The sequence below is a fragment of the Rhinopithecus roxellana genome, chromosome 3 (genome assembly GCF_007565055.1).
Source record: "Rhinopithecus roxellana isolate Shanxi Qingling chromosome 3, ASM756505v1, whole genome shotgun sequence".
NCBI lineage: Eukaryota > Metazoa > Chordata > Mammalia > Primates > Cercopithecidae > Rhinopithecus > Rhinopithecus roxellana.
Window position 1 is genome coordinate 5,078,490 of NC_044551.1, and position 23,589 is coordinate 5,102,078.

The 23,589-nt window shown below is 38.0% G+C and overlaps 1 protein-coding gene across 2 annotated transcripts in view; it reads left to right on the top strand.

Annotated features, from left to right (window-relative positions):
- The window catches only part of PDE4D (phosphodiesterase 4D), a 1,457,192-nt gene that overhangs the window by 487,628 nt on the left and 945,975 nt on the right, over nucleotides 1–23,589 (top strand). The window contains exon 1 of one of the 2 annotated variants that reach the window (XM_030926714.1): nucleotides 9,702–9,813. The exons of the other annotated variant lie outside the window; for it this stretch is intronic. Within the exon in view, the coding sequence (XP_030782574.1) occupies nucleotides 9,719–9,813 (95 nt within the window). The 5' untranslated portion in view covers nucleotides 9,702–9,718. Of the gene's footprint in view, nucleotides 1–9,701; nucleotides 9,814–23,589 lie in introns of those variants that run through there. 2 annotated transcript variants of the gene reach the window in all.

The following is a 23,589-nucleotide window of genomic DNA, read 5'->3' on the forward strand; positions in this document are numbered from 1 at the left end:
TTTGAGAGGAGGATCAATTTTATTTTAAAGATGTCTGTAGTTATTTTTAGCTCAGAGTTCTATTTGGGTTCCCCAAATTTCATGCTACAACAGTTTTAAAAGTCTGCCCAGTTATTTAATCTGGGGAGATTACAAATACAGTGTTGATGACTGGCCTGCAGCTCTCTCTTCTGAAAATGGAATATTCAACTTCACATTGCTTACTACTTCTTCCTATCTCACTTAGTTTCATCTCTTCTGCTGGTGGTGACGTGAGTTCCCTGTCCTGTGGGTTTTAATTGCCCTTATGGTTTTTCTTATACAATATTCAGCATTATAATATATGTAGGTTATAGAGCATATAATTTATGAACTGCAATATTATCAATATGTTGTATCTACCTCTGAGCTCCTTCCTTCTCTCAGTTACCATCTTTTCCTTCACCACTCACAGGGTAACAACCATCTGAAACTTCGTGAATTGCATAACCTTTCCATTTTTAATACTTTTTAAAAATCATATATGTATGTATCCTCTAAAATCTTGCTATGTAAGTATGGTCCACAGATCTATGCATGAACATTGCCTGGGAGCTTATTAGAAATACTGAATTTCAGCCCTGCCCCAGACCTACTGAACCAAAATATGTATTTTAACAAGAATTGCTGTTGATTGACAGGCACATTAGTTTGAGAAGCACTACACCAAAATATATTATTGTGTCTTCCTAGGGGTTGTTTTGTTTGTTTGTTTTCTTATTTGTTTCTTGTTTTTGAGTGTTATAAGGATGGCATTCTGTTTGTTGTCTTCTGCTGCTTGCTTTGTTTGCTCAGCAGGGCGTTTTAAGATTCATCCAGGTTGCTTTTTGTAGTTGTTCATGGCTTCCTGATGTAACATTTGTGCTAATATTCCTTCCTGCTAAACATATACTTTGTTTCTAGCATGTGTTATAGTGTAGAATCCTGCTATGAACAGTCTGGGGTGTGTGTGTGTGTGTGTGTGTGTGTGTGTGTGTGTGTGTGTGTATTTGCATGTAAGGCATTTTCTGTGCTGTGTACCCAGGAGTAGAATTATGAATTGTAGTGTATGTGAATGTTTACCTTTACCAGATAATGGTAAATTGTTTTACCACCAGCAGTATATGAGTTTTCATTGATCTACATCTTTTCAAATACATAGTGTCATCAGGCTTTTCACTTTTGGCTGACCTCGTGGACATAAAATGCCCTCTCACTGTGGTCTTTATTTGCATCTCCCTGATTACTAATGAGATTGGTCATTTTTTCATCTGTTTAATTACCATTCTGCTTTCCTTTTCTGTGAAATGCCTTTTCATGTATTTTGACTATTTTTCCATTATTCTCTCATTGATTTATATGAGTATTTATTTTGAAATAGTCCTTTCAGAGTTACATGGGTTGCTATATTTTCTTCCAATTTATGACTTATTCTCTCACTTTCTTGATCACTCTTGAACAAAAGTTCCAAATGTTAGTATAGTGTATCAGTCTTTCGCTGTAACTGCTTTTGTATCTTTAAAACAAATCCTTCCTTGCATGAATACTCTAATACTATTCTAATAATATCAGTGGATGGGTGGTTTAATACATAATTAGAGCTCTAGGATGATATTAACTGAAATATTAAACCACCCATCGACTGGTATTCTTAAATAACTCATCGATTGGCATTTTATTTTCAAAAGGCCTATGTTTAATTTCTCCCATTTGTCATTCCAAGCAAGATCACAAGTTTTGGACTTAGCTTCACAAGGCTGAAATCCAGGCTTTGAAACAGCAGGTATCTGACCTTAGTTAAGTAATTGTCCCCATATGCTTCAGTTTCCTCATATGTAAAATAGTTGCTGTTATAATTCGTCTATTTTAAGAAATCCATTAATTACAATAGTTGAGCCAACTTAATAGAAGCTTTTTAAAATGAGAACTATTAGTTTAAATTTACATTTTCTTAAGTCATTTAAAAATGCATACATTTTGCCTTACCAATGCCTACCTACCACATTACTTTTCATCATCTCAAACTATAAGATTAAATCTTTTCTACATTAAGAATCTAAAGATCCTTACACAGTTTTACAGTTTTAGCCTTTGGTAGTTGGGCCTAATTTCAAAGTGACAAGCTCTTTCATAATCTCTTTTACATTTTTGAGATCAAGAGTGACATTTCAAAGCATATTGATTCATTTTTATTAAAACTGTAATTATCAACCACAAAAAGTTAAACATCTCTTAAAAGTCAGCTAAGAGCTTGTGACAGATGGACATTTAGCAACTGAATAATCATTCTTCAGGTCTCACAGATCAGTCACTTTGAAACTTCTATGACATCTTCTGAGGGATTTGGTAATATCTACTCATTTTAACTGTATTGCTACTGTGTGACTGACCATGATTTTATAGTCATTTCAATGCTAAAAGAATATACAGCTTCCAATATCATTCTTATGAATATCTTGTTGCTTTTCAATAAGATATGGAAGTGCAGTTTTTCTCCCAGAAAGAAATATTTTTTCACTTATTGTACATCTTTGTCTCCCACCCATGTTGTAATTTTCTTCCTACATACAAAATAGCTTAGCTCTTCAATGAGGTATTAATAATTATAGTGTAAACTTTTGAAGACATTTTAAGTAAATAGTATATATGTATGTGTGTGTGTGTATGTGTGTGTGTGTGTGTGTGTGTATATATATATATTTTTTTTGATATGGAATCTTGCTCTGATGCCCAGGCTGGAGTGCAGTGGTGCAATCGTGGCTCACTGCAACATCCACCTCCCGGGTTCAAGCAATTTTCCTGCCTCAAACTCCAGAGAGGCTGGGGTTACAGTTGTGCACTACCACACCTGGATAACTTTTGTATTTTTAGTAGAGACAGGGTCTTGGCCAGGCTGGTCTTGAACTCCTGACATCAAGTGATCCACCCACTTTGGCCTCCCAAAGTGCTGGGATTACAGGCATGAGCCACCACGCCCAGCCAGTCTTAATTTAGTTAAGTGGAAAGTTCATCACTCTGTAGCTATATGAATACAAGTCAGAAATCCAAAGTCCTTACCATGACCAGTATGGACTTCCTTGATCTGTTCTCATTTCCAAACAGTTTTCACCTGACTTCATCCCAGGCCACCGGTTGATTTACTATTACTCAGCCATAACAAGCTGGCTACTATGTCTTTGCACTTGATTTTCCCACAGCCCGGAGTGCTGGCTTACTCCCTTGCTTCCTTCAGGCCACTCTACCATTACTCTTTTGGAGAAGCCTTCCTTGCCAGCCAATACAAAATGGCACTCCCAAACATCACACTCCAACTTCTTAATTTGCTTCAGTTTGCTTCATAGTACTGAGCTCCTCTATCTGACATATTATTTATATGTCTCTAATTAAAAGAGACAGAATAAACACTTAAGCATATATATACACACATATATTTTACCACTTAAGCATATATATGTGTGTGTGTGTATATATATTTACCACTTACGCATATATATATTATATATATATATATATATATATAATATATATATATACACGCTTAGGTGTCTATCTCTTTTAATTAGAACAGGAGGGCCAGAACTTTTCTTTACTGACTTTTTATCTCCAGAACTTAGTGTTGGCACATATTAAGTGCTCAATAAATATTGGTTAAATGACTTAATTAATGTTGAGACAATCAGGTGAACAAGTGTTTTCTATGTAGAGTTAGAGTCACATGGGCTATTCTCAACATTGGCAGAGGACTAGCACAGTTCTTTAGTTTTCACTGAAAGAGTCATCCTGATCATTATAATGTTAAAATGTGAAGAAAAAATCATATTGTTGCAAGAACTAAATCAAATAATGTATGGAAAATGTTTGCCAGAATCAGAATATACAATGTTAATTGTTCAATAAATGCAATAAAATTTATTCCATCTGAATCAATCCTCACCCCTTCCTTCCCTGTAACAGTGGAAATGTTGGTTTTATTCTAGTTTGGGCAAATGCTTCCATCTGTGCCCTGAAGTTCAGTATCCCCCAACCCCATCTTCTCAGTGACAACATATTGTTATTTTCCTTCCTTCTGTCATATCTGTTATTTCTCCCTCTCTTTGCATCCTACTCATCAACTTTAAAACCTGCTCCACCCAGAAGGGGGTCCTTTTGATAATGTATACAAAGTCACTACATTGCCTTTAGGGAACACGGAATAAGAAGTAATTCTTTATCAGGCTTCTGCTTATTGCTCAGCTGTCCTCACAGGTTTATAGAATTATTTGCCATTTTCTGAATGTCTGATGCCCCATAATATCCCTCATCTCTAAGTTATTGTCTGCGCCAGTCTCTACCCAGAATGCCTTTACTCCTTCATCTCCTCAAGACATACACACATTCGTGGTCACACATATGTATTCATACATACTGATAGTAGTTAATTTCACTGTGCACTTGAGGTCTTGGCCTCAGATTAGATGCCATTCTCTCTTTGGTGAGGACTCGCTGAACCCTGAGAGTTGGATGTTCTTCCTGTGTTTTCAAAGCAGACACTAGCAGACACTACATATCTGCATCAGTATATCTATTCCCCCCATCTTCCCAAATTGTAGTTGCTTATTCATTTATTTCCTCTGCAAGGCACAAAACTCCTTGAGGATAGTAATTTTTTGTGCATGTTTGTGAAGGCAATATCAAAGTCGTCCTAAGGATTAGCACACAGTAGGTAAGCAATATTTTTACCTTGAGCTGACAAGTGGAATGGTGTCATTAGAAAGCTACAAAATTAATTTTGTGATACTGAGCCTCTAACTAGTTGGAGATTAGTGTGCTGCTAAATTTGCATTAGTGTGCTAGTCAAAGACAAGGATATTCAAGTACAGCATTTCTTAGTTTCATATTAATTGCATATTTCTGTTTATTTCATATTACACAAAAATTACTGAAAAGCAGCCTAATATACTACATTGGAAACAATATGATAGAACTTTAATACTAGTAATTATAGTGGCAATACTGACACTGTTATCTCGTATATGTAAAGGTTTTGACAAATTTAAGAGCGTTTCATATATCTCAAGGAAATACCCAAAGAGCCTGTTTCTACTCAACATTAAAGACCTAAGTGAAATCTGAGACTTTCAATGCCTTTTGGATATGTAATTAGACAGGAGTTTAGCCTTTTGTAACACATCTAATGATGAAAATTTCCAATTTTAAGCTGACTGTTGGGCATCAAAATGGCCATCTTTACAAATGAAGTAGCACTCATGTGCTCAAGTATACATAGAATGTATGCAAAGTGAAAGTCTCCTTTAAATCTTCCTCCCATTGACTTGAGCAATGAGAACACATGGACACAGGGAGGGGAACATCACACACTGGGGCCTGTTGAGGGGTAGAGGACTGGGGGAGGGATAGCATTAGGAGAAATACCTAATGTAAATGATGAGTTGATGGGTGCATCAAACCAACATGGCACATGTATACCTATGTAACAAACCTGCATGTTGAGCACATGTACCCCAAAACTTAACGTATAATTTTTAAAAAAGTAAAAAAAAAATCTTCCTCCCATTACCAAGATAGAAATGGACCCTTAGTTACTGCCACTTGCCATCTCACTCTATGTTCTGGATAGAAATGGTGCTTGCTCTCTGCTAGCTGTTAATTGACATCACTTCTGCCAGAACTCTCCATCATTATTGACAAGAATGTTCTCCCTTGTTAATTGCCCAGAAGCACATTGAGTGATTGATTGTATCTTTTGGACAGATTTGAAATGCATTTGCAGAAAAGGGTGGGGGTGGTAATGACATAACGCATGGTAATGACACCAACTAACTGCTTATTTAAGTTTGTTCAGGAAAAATATACTGATCATTTACCTGATTTTTACCTTTTATATAGATGTGCTAATGGTAAGTAGTGATAGCTTTCAAGGATGCCCCATGCTAACCCAATGCTTCACAAAATCTCTCTCAGACTATGCCCGTAAAACTCCAAAATCTATGGTCAACTATTGGGAAAAATGGACAATTTATTTAACATATAAGCAGGGAAAACCAATGGGTAGATGGAATATTTTACATTTTTGTTGATTTAATTATAAGTAGGAAATACCTAGATTAATGAGAAGAGTTTTTAAATGGAAGGCTGGGAATGCTCAATATTCAACAGTATAAGATTTTCTTTTAGCATAGAGGCAACTAGAGTAACAGATAAAGTGCATATTTTCATGAGAACTTTGCTTACAAGCTAGATTTCCCTAGAAGTATTTGAGACACAAAGGCGAGTCAACTAATAGTATCTACAGTGTTTTTGCAACCATATAATGAGAGAGTAAGTCTGGATCAGTAGTTACTGATGTATGAAATCACATGAAGAGTTTTTTAAAATGCCAATGCCTGGATCCTCCCATAGAAATACTGATTTTATTTGTCTAGGCAGGGTAATGATGATCAAACTTTACTCTGAAGCAGCATCTTCTCACAAACTTGCTAAAAGTATAAAGCCTCAAGCCCTATCCTGCTTCAAGCAGCCTGGGTCTTTGCTGGATTACCTCTCCTGGTGATTCTGATAACATCAAAGTTTGGAATCACTGATCTGGGTTCAACATCAGACTTTTTTTTCAAGCTCCCCCAGGTGATATTCCCTGGGTGCAGCCAAGGCTGGGAACTACTGATTAAAGTGATATTTAGGATTCTTCCCAGTCTGGCAGGAATAATAAAAATTGCTACCTTTATAAACATTCATTGCATATAAGGCATTGTGCTAAGTATTATTTCATTAAATAATTGCAAAATTCTGTGAAGTAGGTAATGTTAGTACTACTTTGCATATGAGAGACAGGGAGGGTAAATAATTTAGCTAAAGTAACATGGGTAGGAAGTGGTAGATTGGAAATCAAGCTGTAACCTCAAAGATCACACAAGAAACTACTACTATCAATAATCTTTTGGAATTATAAGATAAATTAAAAACTCTACAAGTTGGAAACATATTAAATTATTTTCTTCTATTTTAAAATGTTCCTGACTTGCAATTACATAGTAAAAACAAAACAAACAGTTTTTAAAAGTCAATGGATAATATAGAAGAAATAAAGTATTCATGAGTTAAAAGGAAGGAGTGAATTGGTAGTGAAAATCAGGTTAGATTTTAATTATTCCAATTTAATCTGGAAAAAAATTATAAGTTACTTGTGGTGTTAGTATATGAGAAATTAGAATAAGAATTTCAGATAGAGGTATTTTGCCACAGTTATATTGAGGGGAAAGGTGGCAAGCATTTCAGGGGAAAGAAGAAATTTGTATACTTCTTTAAAATGGTTTTGGATGTTAATAATGCAATGAATTAAAAGAAAAGAGGCAGTCTATATGCAGAACACTTCCATTTCTCTCCTTTTGTGTTTCGGAAAATACTGACTTAGTGCCCTCCTAGGCATGGAAAATACTTTGACCACTGCCACCAGTTACACTTGTATCTGCAAAGGGGCAAAAAGAGTGCCTTTGTAAAGTATGGTTTAGTCCTACATAGTGGGGAGTGGTGCTTAGGAGACTACCTTGTTTCTCTTAAGACACAACCTTTCTCAGATTTGGTGTGTAGTCCACATATGAGCAGAGGGCTCATATTAAACTGATGGAGGAAAGGTATATTTCCAACCATAAATAAATAAATAGCATGAAGAGATGATGAGGGCCTTCTCCTGCTACTTGCACATTTCATGGACTGTTCTTGCTGGTAAGCAAAGTGAGCACTTATTTTCATTGCCGTTATTTTCCCAGTGATACCTAGACTATGTGGAGAGTGTTGAATTTTCAGCAGTCTAGAGAGTTTGAGACATGGTTCCTGATTCTGTTACTCTAGCATCCATTACATGATATGCATGAAATATACATATGAAATTATGTTAAGACTGAGTGCGTGGGAAGAATAGAATAATTACACAGCCAACAAGTTGTTGGGAGTCCTAAATATATTATCGTTCAAATAATGGATGGCACTGTGGTAACTTTCACAAAGAAAAATTCTAGAGTTATTTTAACAGTAAGCAAATTGCATTTGATCTTTAATATGGTAAAATTAAAAAGGTACAGGGAAAAAAGTGTCTACATATTGCTCTGAAATCCTCTTGGCTTCTTAAAAACATTTGACACTGCAGGAACATGCTAATTAAAGGAAGACAAAAGTTGAATTTGGATTCTAGTGCCTCATAGGACTCTAATTTCTGTGAATATTGATGCAACATGTTTTTAAAACACTTCGGTAATAAAGCTGTGTTCTGCTGGAAGTGGTAGAAAGGCAAATTGCAGGCAGGCACTGAAGGTAGAGACTACCAAAGATAATCAGAGGTTTGTAATTGAAAAGGTGCCTCAACCTTAACTCTGGCCAGCAGGCTCAGCCATGGCTCTGCAACTAAAGACGACTCGCCTTGATTTCCAGCGAGGACCACTCTCGGGGCCAGGTTGGAGAAAGATCTTCAAGAGGAAACATTGGGCATTCTCCCTGCTATGGGAAAGATCCACACAATGTTTTATCCTATGTCAGGGAAAGAGACTGAATTAATCTTACTATTGGATCTTCACCCAGATCCAAATTTTCGGCGACGTGTATAGACAATATTCCAGGCAACTTTGCCAGGTCACATTCCTTATCTTTGGAAGCGCCAGCATGGGGCTTATCGTCAACAGGCTCTGAGAACTAGCCAGGAATCGCCAAACTCCATTTCTCGAAGAGCACTGAGGCAAGCGGAGGTGAAGAGGAAGCCTCGGGGCAGTGAGGAGCAGTGTGGGGGAGGGAGGCGCGGGCACGACGAGGGGAAGGATCAGGAGGACAGGTCTGACTCCTGACTGGCTGGAGTGGTTTTGGAGAAAGTCACAGCTCCGGCGTGCCAGTCTGGAGCTGTCCAACTTTTCAGCAGCTCTGGGATCAGGGTTCCGGTGCCTTGGACCGGGGAGGCGGCTACCACTGTCGCCGCCGCTGCTGCTGCTGCTGCTTCTGCAGCTCGAGTTGCTGACAATCCCTGCTCTTGCCGCCGGCGCCCAAAGAAAGGAAGGGAAGAAGAAAGGGAGGAAGAAGGACCAACCTCTGGCGAAACCGGGCACCGCGCACCCTAGTCTTGGTGACTTGGGGAGCCCGGGAGCGCGTCTCTGCCATAGCCTCGGTAGAAGGAGCCCTGCCGCGTTCTGTGACCCCTCCCGCTGGCAGGGCCCCCTCTCGGTAGCCCTGAGGCTCTGGCGCCTTCAAGTGAGAAGCTGAGCACCAGCCTCTGCTGGGCTGCAGAAGCGGCGGCGGCGGCGGCGGCGGCAGCAGCATCAGGAAGGCGCTCGGGCCAGGGCGGTGAACCCGGGCTGGGCAGCAGGGAGCGGAGCCGCGAGTCAGGATGGAGGCAGAGGGCAGCAGCGCGCCGGCCCGGGCGGGCAGCGGAGAGGGCAGCGATAGCGCCGGCGGGGCCACGCTAAAAGCCCCCAAGCATCTCTGGAGGCACGAGCAGCACCACCAGTACCCGCTCCGGCAGCCCCAGTTCCGCCTCCTGCATCCCCATCACCACCTGCCCCCGCCGCCGCCACCCTCGCCCCAGCCCCAGCCCCAGTGTCCGCTACAGCCGCCGCCACCGCCCCCCCTGCCGCCACCCCCGCCGCCAACCGGGGCTGCCCGCGGCCGCTACGCCTCGAGCGGGGCTACCGGCCGCGTCCGGCATCGCGGCTACTCGGACACCGAGCGCTACCTGTACTGTCGCGCCATGGACCGCACGTCCTACGCGGTGGAAACCGGCCACCGGCCCGGCCTGAAGAAATCGAGGATGTCCTGGCCCTCTTCGTTCCAGGGACTCAGGCGGTGAGTGGAGAGCGCCCCCTCCCCCATTCAGGCAAAGGGTCACCTCCCCTCTTCTCAAATACTCCATCTAAGTCGGCTTATCACCACCAATTCTAGACCCAGGGTCAAATGCTAGTCTGGAAATTGGGGGAGGACAAACAGGGGTGTGCCTATCCTTTACTGAGAGTATTCTATTCAGGTGTGTGTAAGGGACCCTCCAAAAGTACTGCATAAATGTTAACTGGGGCCGTGTGTGTGTGTGTGTGTGTGTGTTGTGCGCGCGCTTCCCAGTTTTCTGTACCACGCACCAGCCCTCTCCCCACCCACTTCCATACCACCCTGGCTAATGAAACTAAACAGGCAAAATCAGTTTGCTCTGAGTGGAGAAGAGAAGGTGAAGGTTTTGCGGGATTTGACCGGCGAAAGCACCCAGTCATCTGTCCACTCACCCCATTGGGAGGAGGGTCGGTGGGGCTGCTCTGACTAGGGAGGAGTGGGGAGTTTGAAAGGCTGGTCCCAGGATTGCAGCTAAAAGCCTGAGAACAACTCGCGTTTCTGTTCGTCAGGTGGAGAAGTAAATTGAACAGCAAAAGGGGAGAACAAACACGTGGGTGACTTGAAGAGTTTGGAGCAAAATGTTCAGCAATCCTTGAGAGAAAGAAGGGGGTGAGGGAGGGAAGAAAGGAGCGAGGACGCTGTGGGAGTTACACTGTATCGGTGTGTGTGAGCTTGTGTGTAGGGAGACTGTGTGTGTATCAGTCGTCTCTGCAAAATCCCAGGAAGAAAGCGCCTTGTTTTAGCAGCAGGCAAGACGTAGAGATTTGATTATAGTGATTTCCCCTTAACGTAAGTGCTCCGGAAGACAGGGCAGGGCAGCCTCCTATCAACCGGGAGTTTTAATAGAAGTTGACCGCTGCTTCTCCGAGGAAATGAGTAGTGTAAAGGACCAATTACAGCCGTTCTGAGGAGTCAGCTCCAGATTCTTAACTCAGGCATGGAGGTGGATGTGGGGCCCACGTTTGGTCCCTTTCTTGATAACCCAGAGACAGCTCCTTTCTTCCCTGTCCCAGGCCCTCCACGCCGTGAATCCCCTCCCCTACACAGGCACAGGAAAACGATTTCAGGAGCTGCTGATCCTTGACACATCTAATAGTAAAGTAGAGGGGTCGTCATCTAACCTTAAATGTGGACAGACATCGATGTACTGCACCTCCAAGCCACAAGTCTGGACACAAAGTTTGGCAGTTATAAATTGTAAATCAGGTCTGGGTGCGGAAACAGGAAAATCTAGGGCTGGGATTGTTTGTCCAACTCTGATTGACAGTAGGTTGGACTGATCAGAAAATCATAATGGTGTTCAAATTTGTGTTTATCTGAGTTTTGTGTGTGTGTGTGTGTGAGCATGTCTCTCTGTTGTATACACTATGTACAAGGGATCCAGCCAAACTGTCATAACCCTGATGTGTACACATCATTTCAGCTTGCATATATGCTTTTAACCCTTTACCTGCCTCACACCCTTAGGTACCCTTGTTGGAGATGTTCTTGTACCTGTTGGTTGGGAAGAATAAGAATTGTAGTTGATAACCTCAACTGAGATCAATTTAAACTCTGACAATTGGTGTAGACTGCAGACTTTCATAAATTAATATGAAAGTTTCATTTTTCAGCCAAGACTGCTAAGACCCTTTGTTTGAAGAGGTGGATGTCCTTCTCTCTCCCCTTTGGTTGAGCGCTACACTATGTAGGATCCCGATGATAGAATGAAGGCAAGCATGATACTTTGTATATTTGACCTTTTAATAGAAAAATACTGTGTGATGATGAGCCCTTAATAAACATTAAATAAGAACAAGAGTTCTAGCTTGATCTGTGGGCTGATTGATTTTGTAGAGTTTCTTAATTGACTTCATTTTTAAATAAAATAGGATATGCCTGAGAGAGTGGAAGAAAGAAAAATATGCTGGTTGGAATAGAGGTATTGCATCATTGATTTGAATTTATTTTTTGCTATGCTCTCTACATTGATTAATTGTTCTATTTGAAATTTTTTAGTTGAATGGTTCACAGGCAAACTAAGATGTATAATATCTATATGTAGTTGTCACTGTGGCTCACCTGATATATCATTGTCATTCTATTTAAGGATCCTTAGACTTAAAATCCTTTACAACACTTGCATATTCCCCACATGTTCACACATTGCATGTCATGTTTTTCCTTAATAGAGTTGCTTTTGCAAATAAATATATCTTTAAGGAGGACACGGATATTAGTTTCAGTCTTTAAAAAGAACAGAAACAATACTTTTTGATTTTAAAGAGAACAGCAACAATGCTTTTAAATTATCAAGAAATTTTATGTTTATTAACTTAATTGAATCCTACAACAACACTGAGATGAGATGGTATTATCTCTATTTGATAAACAAGAACACTGAGCCCCAGAAGACGTGAGCAATTGGTTCAGTATCACATAGACTGTGAGTGCCACAGCTAAGACTGAAACTCAAGTCTCCTGCCTCATCAAAGGTGGTGAGCCCACCTAAAATAAATGTATGCAGAAACTGGGCCTGTTGACAGCATCAAGAAATATTATGAAACCAACATAAAGTTTATATCGATTGATACTACAGGACATAAAGCCTGAATGAACTAAAAATGAGATATGGTTTAAATTCATTTCTAACAAAATGACCACAAGCTTCTGAAGGAAGTAATTAGAGATTTTAACTTTAGAAACTCTGGGCAGTGTAAACTGGTGTTAATGATCACAATAGAGGCAAACCAGTGTATTTGTTGACTTTGTAAAATGCGTATAATAATACTTATGAAACAGTGTTCAGATAAATTAAAGATAGTGAGAATATTTAAAGTCTTTTTCAATAATTTTCTAAAAGCAAACAAGAAAAGGCTGTGCGTGTGTGTGTGTACGTGTGCACCACCATCATACCATCATCCAAATGGGGGGTTTAAATAATCTGTCAAGTTAATGTCTCTGAAAAAGCCTCATGGGTGGATGGATGAATGATTCCCTATGGATTATCAAGAAAGATATATCTTTTAAAAAGCTATTTCTAGCATGTACTGTAGCATTTCCAGATATTATCTTGGCTGAAATTTCGAGAATTTGTTACAGTTTGTGAAGCAATGGGAAAGAGGAATTTTGGTTTAATGAAAAAGTTTATGTAAGCAGTAAGGAGACAACCCTTAGATATTTTGTGGTCAATTCTTTTGAGTCCATGGAAAATTTGGATATGTTAAATAAATTTTGTATGTAAAGTGTGTCTGTCAAAAAAGGTAGATTCATGTCTTAATCTCAACATGGAAGAAATTTCAAACAATAAAATTACCAGAGAAATGAGTCTCTAAGTTACCAAGAGAACTAAATGAAATATGAAAAAAGTTTAAAACACTATCTAAAAATGTACACATCAGATTAATCATTTCAACTAATAGTCTTCAAAATGTGACAACTATTTAACTGAACTGATAAGTAATTTTATTGTTTCTTTGACCTTACATAACAAAATATTTTCCTTATCAGTAACGTAATACACAGGAGCTGTGTATTTTCAATAATATAATACACTAAGGTTGAAAATACAAGCAGCATGGATGATTCCTTGATATTATAAAATATTCTAGATTATAGTGATGCAAATATCCAGAAGGGGACATTTGATTTAGATACCTTATTTGATTCATTTACTTTTATCTATTTATTTATATATTTTTTAGAGACAGGGTCTCACTCTGTTACCCAAGTTGGAGTACAGTGGCACAATCATAGGTCACTGTAGCCTTGAACACCTGTGCTCACATGATCCTCCTGCCTCAGACTCCCAAAATGCTAGGACTAGAGGCATGAACCACCATGCCTGGCCCAGTTTAGGTAGAAGGAAAAGAGCTAAAAACTATAATCACACAAAATATAAATCCTGTGCATATCATATTTACTTGACATTAGTTTTTTTTTTTTTTTTTTTTTTTTTTTTTTTTTTTTTTTTTTTTTTAAGACAGAGTCTCGCTGTGTCACCCAGGCTGGAGTGTGCAGTGGCATAATCTTGGCTCACTGCAAACTCCACCTCCCAGGTTCAAGGGATTCTCCTGCTTTGGCCTCCCAAGTAGCTGGGACTATAGACACAAGCCACCATGCCAGACTAATTTTTTGTATTTTTAGTAGAGATGGGGCTTCATCATGTCGGCCAAGCTGGTCTCAAACTCCTGGCCTCAAGTTATCTGCTTGCCTCAGCCTCCCAAAGTGCTGGGATACAGACGTAAGCCACCGCGCCTGGCAACATTAGTTTTTTAAATACGTTAACATCATATATTAAATGAAAAAAACATATTGTAATATTTAAATAATAAAAGAAATTAGGTTTTCATTTTTCTATGCTAGATTATAAAAACTATTTATTGTTTTATTGATTTTTCAGGTTATTTGTGTAATTTTTTCTTCATTAAAGGATGTAATGGTAATCTAAGTTCCTGATGTAAAATTTAGATTTCAGATTACCAAAATAATTAATTGAAAAGTTGGCCATTGAGATTGTCTACATCAGTGAATTTGAATTTAGGAAACAGTATCTTTAAAAAAACATATTGGAAAACTGACATAAAGTTGACATCTTTAAATTTTAATATATAAGGACACTAAGGATATTTAAATAGCAAAAAAAAATGCAAGGAAAATGTATAGTTTTTACATTTCCTACATATTGCCAACACAGTAACACAGTGTTAGACTTTTTAATTTTTTCAAAACTAGTTTGAACCTTTCTTTCTTCATTTGCCTCCAATAGAATATTGTCTTAGTAACTTAATTTAATACTTTATCAGCTAGTGTGTTCTAAGCCTTTGATTAATCAGAAAAACATAATGAATCCATCACCTTCTTACATTTTGATTCTAAAATGATGTACCTTCTGTGTTTCATGGAAATGGGAGGTGGCGGGCAGAGGAGGTAGAAGGGAAAAGATAGGAACAAGTCCCCAAGCAGGAAATGTTCCTAAGTCCTTATCTTATTCTAATTGGACCATCTAGGTTCAGTTGCCCACATGTGGAGCAGTAGCATGAAAACAGGTAATTGACAACATCAACAAGACACATTTCTCTAAGATTATGGAATGTAGAGAAGAGAAGGGACTGAGGCTTAAACTAACCTAGTCCACCACTGTCCATCTTTTACATTTGAAGAAACATGTGTCCTGAGGGGTTAAATTACTTAACACAACTAGTTTACTGCCCAAACCGTAACTATAAACTGTATCCTCCATATCTGCTGACAGTTACTCTACATTTTACATATTGTGGCCATCTTTTAACCATCAGTATCCCCAACTTCCAGGTTATAGCCTTGAACCAAAAGTTTGGAAATTACTTTTAGAAAACATTTGTGAGTAAGTGGAATATTCAAATATTGGCACAAGAGAGATGACTTCAGAAAACAAACATTCTTTCACTTTCCAATTTGGATACATTTACACACACACACACACACATACACACACACACACACACACACACACACACACACACTGATGGCTTGCTCACTAATTTCTATCTCTAAACTTTAATGTGGGTTTGGAGGGATGTCTTGGGAAGAGTCCTTAAAGATCAAATAGGATAATAATCTAAAAAGACTTAATTCTGTTTATGATTTTGCTAATTATTTAAATGTCTGAAGTCTATCATGGACAAACTTATGTCCCTCTCACAGCTTATTATCCATCTACAGGTTTAAAAATATGCAATATGTGAGTCTATAACTTGAATGCTGCTAGTACTGGCTCATAACAGCAATGTTGCTAAGGGATTATACTAAATAGCACTGTATTATATTTCAAAAGATGTTGTGGCTATTTTTACCCTGAGGAACATTTTTCTACGTTTAAAAATAAGAAAACTGATTTTTCTCAGAGAATAAGCCACTTTACCTTATTGTTTAAAACTTATCAGCTAAATTGGTTGGACTGTATATTCACACATACCACCATTGCCCCAAACCTCACCATACCACTTTGGAGGTTGAGAACTCTATAAAATTTGCTTTGTCATCTAAATGAGCATTTATAATTATTCCTCTGTCTCAACATGAGGCATCACATTCATCCAGTTGTCTCTAGCCTGTGGCATTCTTAGACTCTTCCTCCCCCCTAACTTTGGATCTCAAAGACCACCAAGATCTTTTGAATCTTCCTCAGAATTGACTCTTGTGCTTTTCCCTTGCCACTTCCCTCGTTCAAGCACTTACCCTCTATTCACTGAACTATCGCAATAGCCTCTAAGTGATCTCTAGCTCCAATCTCTCCTCACTCCGGTGTTTTGGTTTGTTTTGTTTTGTTTTGGTTTGTTTTGTTTTGTTTGTGTTGTTTTGTTTTACACCCCAGGCTACCAATTTCATCATCATCTTCTTCTTCTAAATCTTAAGATAATTTCTCTTAGCCTTCAAAATAAGGTCTAAATTTCTTAGTTTGACTCTTCAGAATGTTAGCCCAGTCGGTCTTTCTTGCAGAAAGTCTAACTTTTATCCCCTTTTGTAAACCCCGTGAAATAATCACACTTAAATTCTGGCCATGGTCTGAGTTCTCTGTGCGTTTTCGCACCTCTCTTTCTTGCTGAGGCTGTTTCTTCCTTCTAGATGACTTTCCCTATGCCCTACAACACCCCTTCCTTACCTGTTCAGAACACTCATGAATATCTTTTCAAACTCAGTTCGTGTTACCCTCTTGTGAATATTCCTGCACAAAGAAGGAATTTCCTTCCTTCCTTCCTTCCTTCCTTCCTTCCTTCCTTCCTTCCTTCCTTCCTTCCTTCCTTCCTTCCTTCCTTCCTTCCTTCCTTCCTTCCTTCCTTCCTTCCTTCCTTCCTTCCTTCCTTCCTTCCCTCACTCCCTTCTTCCCTTTCCTTCCTTCCCTTCCTTCCTTGACGGAGTCTCACACTATCCTCTGGGCTGGAGTGCAGTGGCGCGATCTGGGCTCACTGCAAGCTCCGCCTCCCAGGTTCGAGCGAGTCTCCTGCCTCAGCCTCCCAAGTAGCTGGGACTACAGGCGCCCGCCACCACGCCCGGCTAATTTTTTGTATTTTTAGTGGAGACGGGGTTTCACTGTGTTGGCCAGGCTGGTCTACGCTTGACCTCGTGATCCACCCGCCTCAATCTCCCAAAGTGGGAATATTTTTCTTTTCTGGGCTTTCCCATAGTTTTGTGTATTATTTGTACTCTAGCAATTACCAATTGCAGTTTAATTATTTGTGTTATATGTTTCCCCATTAGGTACATTAGGACCTTGCACAGTGAATGGTTTTATATAGATTTTTAATAAATGATGAGCTTTTAAATGTGGAAATAATAGTGAAACCTTGTCTTTTTAGTTTGTGCTCTCTCAGACAGGATATATTTGATTTTCTTAATAATCTCTTTGAAACACACAGAGTTAGTGATTATTTTACCCATTTTATAGATGATGGAAGGGAATATTGAATCTCAGAAAAATAGACACATATTCATGTTCAAAGATAGAACTTGTACTTGAACCAAAAAGATCTGGTGATCTTTTTTATTGCACTGTGATGAAACAAGAGATACTGTGAGTGTATGTTAATATGAGAAGAAGCAGCCTATAATTTGAGGTAAGATTATGAAGACAGAGTGAAATTATAATAATATGAAGAGAAATAACAGTTTTGATCTAACTTATGGAAAAAACAACATAAGAATGAAAATAACTCTGATGGGATAAAGCCCCCTTTGTAAATTTAGAGAAGTGCCTCTATAGAGTAAATTCTTAACCTTGGGTTATTTGGCTCTACAAGATTCATTACATTTGGAGGTAGGCACACATTTTTGAGAGAATGTTTATCTAATTCTCAATGAGTCTTTTATCCACAAAATTTAAGGCCCCGTGTTCTAAAGCTAAGTTATTGGCTGATTCACTAAGGGAAAAATTATGAGAACATACTATACCAATGAAGTAAGATTATCACTGGGGTGGCTGAAAGTAAGCAGTTTGAAATGGGATTTTAGAAAAATGCAACACTTCAGACAGATAAGGTCAGATACATATTTAAAAATAACAATCCCCAGTGGGATTTTAGGGGATTACTTGACTTAAAATTTGGTTTAAATGTAAGAATATTAAAGAATGTTTTGGAAAAATAAAAAGACTGTTTTTCCTTATAAGATAGCAGAACATATCGTATAGGCTATTAATTCAAACAGCATGATAATAATTTAGAAATAAACCCATTATTCAACCAACTGGATAAATGGTCAAGAATAAGGCCCATGCATATATTGAAAATTTAGGGTTTAGTAAAGGTAGCATTCCAAATCAGCAAGAAAAGGATAAATTATTTAATACAGGTGTTTAATGGTTTATGGAAATAAAAAATGATCCTAACTTCATTCATACTGTAATAAAGAGCACTGAATAAAAAGATTAAAAACTTAAGAGAAAAATAGATAAAGGCCATGAACAGAAAATTCAAAAAGGAAGAAAAAATTTATGACAAATATACATGTGAAAAGTTTTTCTACCTGATGAACAGACAAAGAAATAAAAACTGAAACATCAATGTTATTTAATTTTTTATCTATCATTTTGGAAAAAGATGAATAATTTAAAAGAATTTGAAATGGTGTACAGACATAGCCACTTTCGTATGTACATTTTCAGTGACCAATATATCAGGAAATCAGGAAATATAAATCAGGACAACATTGGTGGGTAATCAAATAATACGTATCAGTATTTTAATGTGCATACTTTTGTCCCATTAATTCTATGTTTAGAAACTTAGCCTAAGAATATAATTGAATAAGTGAGCAAAGAAGTACTATATTGCAATATTACATATAATAGTATACATCTGGGAACCACCCAAATATCTTTCAGGACAGAAATTGTAAAATAAATGATGATATATCTGTATTGAGATCTGTATGTATTGAAATTATTGAAATGTAATTTTAAACTCTACAAGTTGTTATGTGGAAAAAGCAATTTATAGAATAGATGACAGAATATGGTATCATTTACCCATGTGTTTTCATGCATGTTTATATTTACACATATTTATGTCTGTGTACATGTGTGCCTGTAGTTAGGTGTGTAGGTGTATGTGTGGTATGAGTATGTGTGTGTGTATATGTATATGTGTGTGTGTGTGTGTATATATTTATGTCTATATACATATACATGTAGAGAGAGAGACAGAAACAGTACTATATATATGTAGAGAGAGAGACAGAGACAGAGAGAGAATACATATATATTCTGTCTAGGCAAGAAACACTACCAAACTGTTACAGGTATGTGAAGAGAGGATATTTTGAGAGGTCTTTGATTTGTTTTATGTTCTCTCCTCTTATTCAGTTTCCTTTAAAATGATCATGTGTTGTTTTTATAATAAGCAAAAATCATGTATTTTCTCCTTTTGTAAACAATATTTTCAACTTATTTCATTTAATATATTTCACTAGTATTTCACTTATTTCTTATCGCCCCCCCAAAAAGCAAAGGATTGTGTTTCATAAAACAATTTAGTAAAAGATAAACATGAGGCCATCAAAGAGAAGAGACAACGGCATGAAAATAGTATGAACTATGAAAGGAAAAATGCATTTCATTAATTCCTGAGTAATTGGATAGAAACGAGTCACAGATTGGTTCTGAGCTTCCTATCAACTAATCCAAGGAAGGGAACACTGTTGGTTTAAGATTCATATATCAGTAAGTTAAAAAATGAGTTGCTTGGTAAAATATATTGCTATTAACTCCGAGAATTAAAAGAAATATTTCTCTGTGGTGTTTTATAAAAAGGATGCTATGTGATATGGTGTTACAGTTTCAACAGTTTTTCTATACTTTATAAAGTTTGAAATAGGTATGCATGTTTCTTACAACTATGACTGTTTCTTATAAAACTACACATTGATGGCCTGTTGTCTAAGTTCCATTCATTGAAAATCTATCAGCACTGGAGCCCCAGTTAGCATTCTTAACAGGGCATTCTCTTTAGGACTGAACACCAAGTGTGCACCATTAAAAGAAGCTGCATTCTTCAACTTGGGGAATTCTTCTAGACTCACTTTCCTGTATCCAACATTCAACTTCTTGTTCTCATCCAAATACCCGAATTTGATTTGGATGCTGTATGTGTTCTCTGGTCCTTAGGATTAAAAACTAAGGTCTTATTTTAGTTTCTTGCTCAAATATTGCTTTTTGACCTGCTCTGTTCCTGTAATGTAGCCCTCAAGCAAGCCCAACCTAATTCTCAAGTGTGGCTCAGAATTCTGGGACACCAGCCCAAATTGGGTCTCCCTTATTTGTGATATAATGGAATCAAAGGAATAAGAGAGGCTGGGCATGGTGGCTCACGCCTGTAATCCCAGCATTTTGAGAGGCCAAGATGGGCAGATCACTTGAGACCAAGAATTCATGATTAGCCTGGCCAACATGGTGAAACCCTGTCTCTACCAAAAAGTACAAAAATTAGCCAGGCATGGTGACACATGCCTGTAATCCCAGCTACTCAAGAGGCTGAGATACGAGAATTGCTTGACCCTGGGAGGCGGCGGTTGCAGTGAGCCAAGATCGTGCCACTGAACTCCATCATGGGCAACAGAGTGAGACTCTTATTTTTCAAAAAAAAAAAAAAAAAGGAAAGGAGAATTCAGTGTTGGTATTTTTAAATCATTAAAATATAAAGTAAAAGTTTAGTCTCTTCTATACACACATTTTTTTTTTTTTTACTCCCACTCAATCATTCCCACCACCTGGGTTTTCAGTTGTATTGAGGACCAGGTTCTTGTCTAATGATCAGTAGGCTGGGGTCTCTACTGTCCAGAAATCATGTTGTTACTCGTCACGGCAGTTGCTACTATAGACACTGAAGAAAGATCATCCAACATGGATAAATACCCTGTTCTTATCAGATGTTTGGAAAGTAATAGAGTATAATGATGTCCCTCATGTAGAATATGGGTCTAAGAAACCCATACTCATATTAACAACTCAGAAACTGCCATAAATAGCTGAAATATCCAAATAAATCAACAGACCCACAGTTTGTGAGAAACAGAAAGATGTTCAAGGCTTCAATGGGATAGGCCAAACTTTGTGTTGAATTATGTGCTTCTTTATGTCTTGTTACCTCTGCCTGAAATGCCTTTTCCTCCACACCCATTAGTTTTTATAACATCTACTCATACTTCAGATCTTGATTCAAGCATTACTTCTTTTGGTGAAGTATTTTCAGATCTCCCAAACCTGTCATACCATATAGTTCTCCTTTATATCATTTATTATATTTTCAATTACATGTTTAATTGTATAATTATTGATAAGGCCAGTTTCTTTCACCAAACTATTAACTCCTATGAAAACAATGACTGTGTTAATTTTGCTCACATTCAAACACAGTATTTATACATTGCTTGAAGTGAAAGAATTATTAATAAGTAATTGAACTCCAGAGTTGCCAATTTTATAAAGTTAGGAATGTACCATTAAGGGAAGTAGAAAACAACTCCAAATTCAGGCAACCTTTACCATGTGCTTTATTCTATTAAAGAGTTAAGAAATGGCTATACAATTTATATTATGTAAAAGACACTTGAGTTTACAGATGCAAATATCACCTCTGGAAAGAAACCTAAAGGACAGGAAGTCAGTGAAGAAGTGGCACCATGGATTGCCAGAATGATGATGTTGCAGAAGAGTTATATTTAAGGAGATGGCAAATAAAAAAATGACAATAAAGGCATTAGATACTAATTTCAATGTTCCTTTGTGTTTTTATGATTATTTGTGTTTATACATTATTTAACATTTATTAATAAATTATAAATATTCTGGCTCAATTCATCCTGTTTCTGTTAACTTGGTTTAAACATATATAAAATGCCCATAGCTACTCCTGTTATTGGCATCTGGTAGTTCTGCATGACATTAAGACCCAAAAGTAAAAATAAATAAATTTATTCACTGATAAAATAATTGCCAGTTCAAAATGATCTAATAACCTCAATATTCATAAGAAGAAGAGTATGTATCATCATCCTGGCAAAATGGCACTTATAATTTCATAAATGCTCCTTTTTAACTTGATGTATTATTTTTATTTTGGGGGTAGTAAGATGTGGAAGCTATTAGTCATTACTTCTGTTGACATGGCATATTTTATCAACGTGAAATATTTCACAAAAAATAAAACACAGTAATAACAGATCACATAAACAGTCAATAATCTCACTATTGCAATATTTCAGAAAAAAATCTATTTAGGGAAAACAATTTGTGTGTGTTTGTGTTTAGTGGCAGTCATGACATGAGGACCACAGACTCAAGTGCATTGCCATTTACTCCCTGGTAGAATGCGATTTCATTTCCAATGAGCTCAAACATAAAGATGATAGGTCTTACTAATTATACAAAAGATGATGAAGAAGTAGTATGTTTTGTGATATCATATAACAAAAATGCTTTCTTTTAAACATTTCTATCTCCTTAGCTAGCTTTAAGAGATAACAAGATGGGCCACTGAAGTAACTTTGTCAAGCAAGTTCAATGTAATGTTTCCCCAGAGATTGTTTTAACTGATTTGACCAAATTAGATTATTGACTTGACAATAATGAACAAGATACCCCTTTGAATTTTTGTCATTACATCTTTTTGTAACTCATGAAAAATTTCAGGCCAGGCACAGTGACTCACACCTGTAATCACCGCACTTTAGGAGGCCAAGGCGGGATTATTACTTGAGCTCAGGATTTCCAGACCAGCCTGGACAACAGAACAAAACCCTGTCTCTACAAAAAATACAAGAATTAGCTGGGTGTGGTGGCATGCACCTCTGATCGGTCCCACCTACTCAGGAGGCTGGGGTAGGAGGATCGCTTGAGCCCAGGGGTTAAAGATTACAGTGAGCTATGATCGTGCTGTGCTGCGCACTCCAGCCTGGGCAACACAGTGAGACCCTGCCTCAAGGAAAAAAAAGTCAGAAATGTTTGAACCCATAAAGTACTGTAATGCCAGCACTTTGGGAGGCCAAAGCAGATGGATCACAAGGTCAGGAGTTCGAGATCAGCCTGACCAACATGGTGAAACCCCATCTCTACTAAAAATACAAAAATTAGCTGGGCATGGTAGCGTGCGCCTGTAATCCCAGCTGCTCAGGAGACGGAGGCAGGAGAATCGCTTGAACCTGGTGGGGGCGGAGGTTGCAGTGAGCAGAGATTGCACCACTGTACTCCAGCCTGGGTGACAGAGCAAGACTTTCATCTCAAAAAACAAACAAAAAAAGCAGTAACATATAGCAGTGTTGGCCCTCAACCAGTCTGGCAGCCTTTTTATTGCTTTGGATGCCGTTTGTGTCTAAGCATTTGCTTTAAATATTTGATGTAGTTAATTAATGAGTATTTTGGATCTTCTATTATACAAATCTGCCTATGAAAAATAAATGCAAACAAATTACAGATTTCAAATGATAGAAGACCAAACGGAAATACAATGATAGTGTCCTCAAATGTGCACTAGTAGTTCGTTTAACAGAATATGACTGCCATCTGATTATTAAACAGTAGAAATTGTTTAAGTAGATAGCTAAAAACTGTAGTATCTAATGGTTAATATTTTCCAAGACAGTAGCCTAAGAGAGTAGCTCAATATATATGGAGTTCAGGCTGTATAGGATGGGGCTGGCAAGGAAAAGTAAGAAGAGGAAATAAGGCTTTAATAAAGATTCCTTAACTTCCCTATAAGATGTTAAGAGAGGCACTGACTGGTTTTAAGC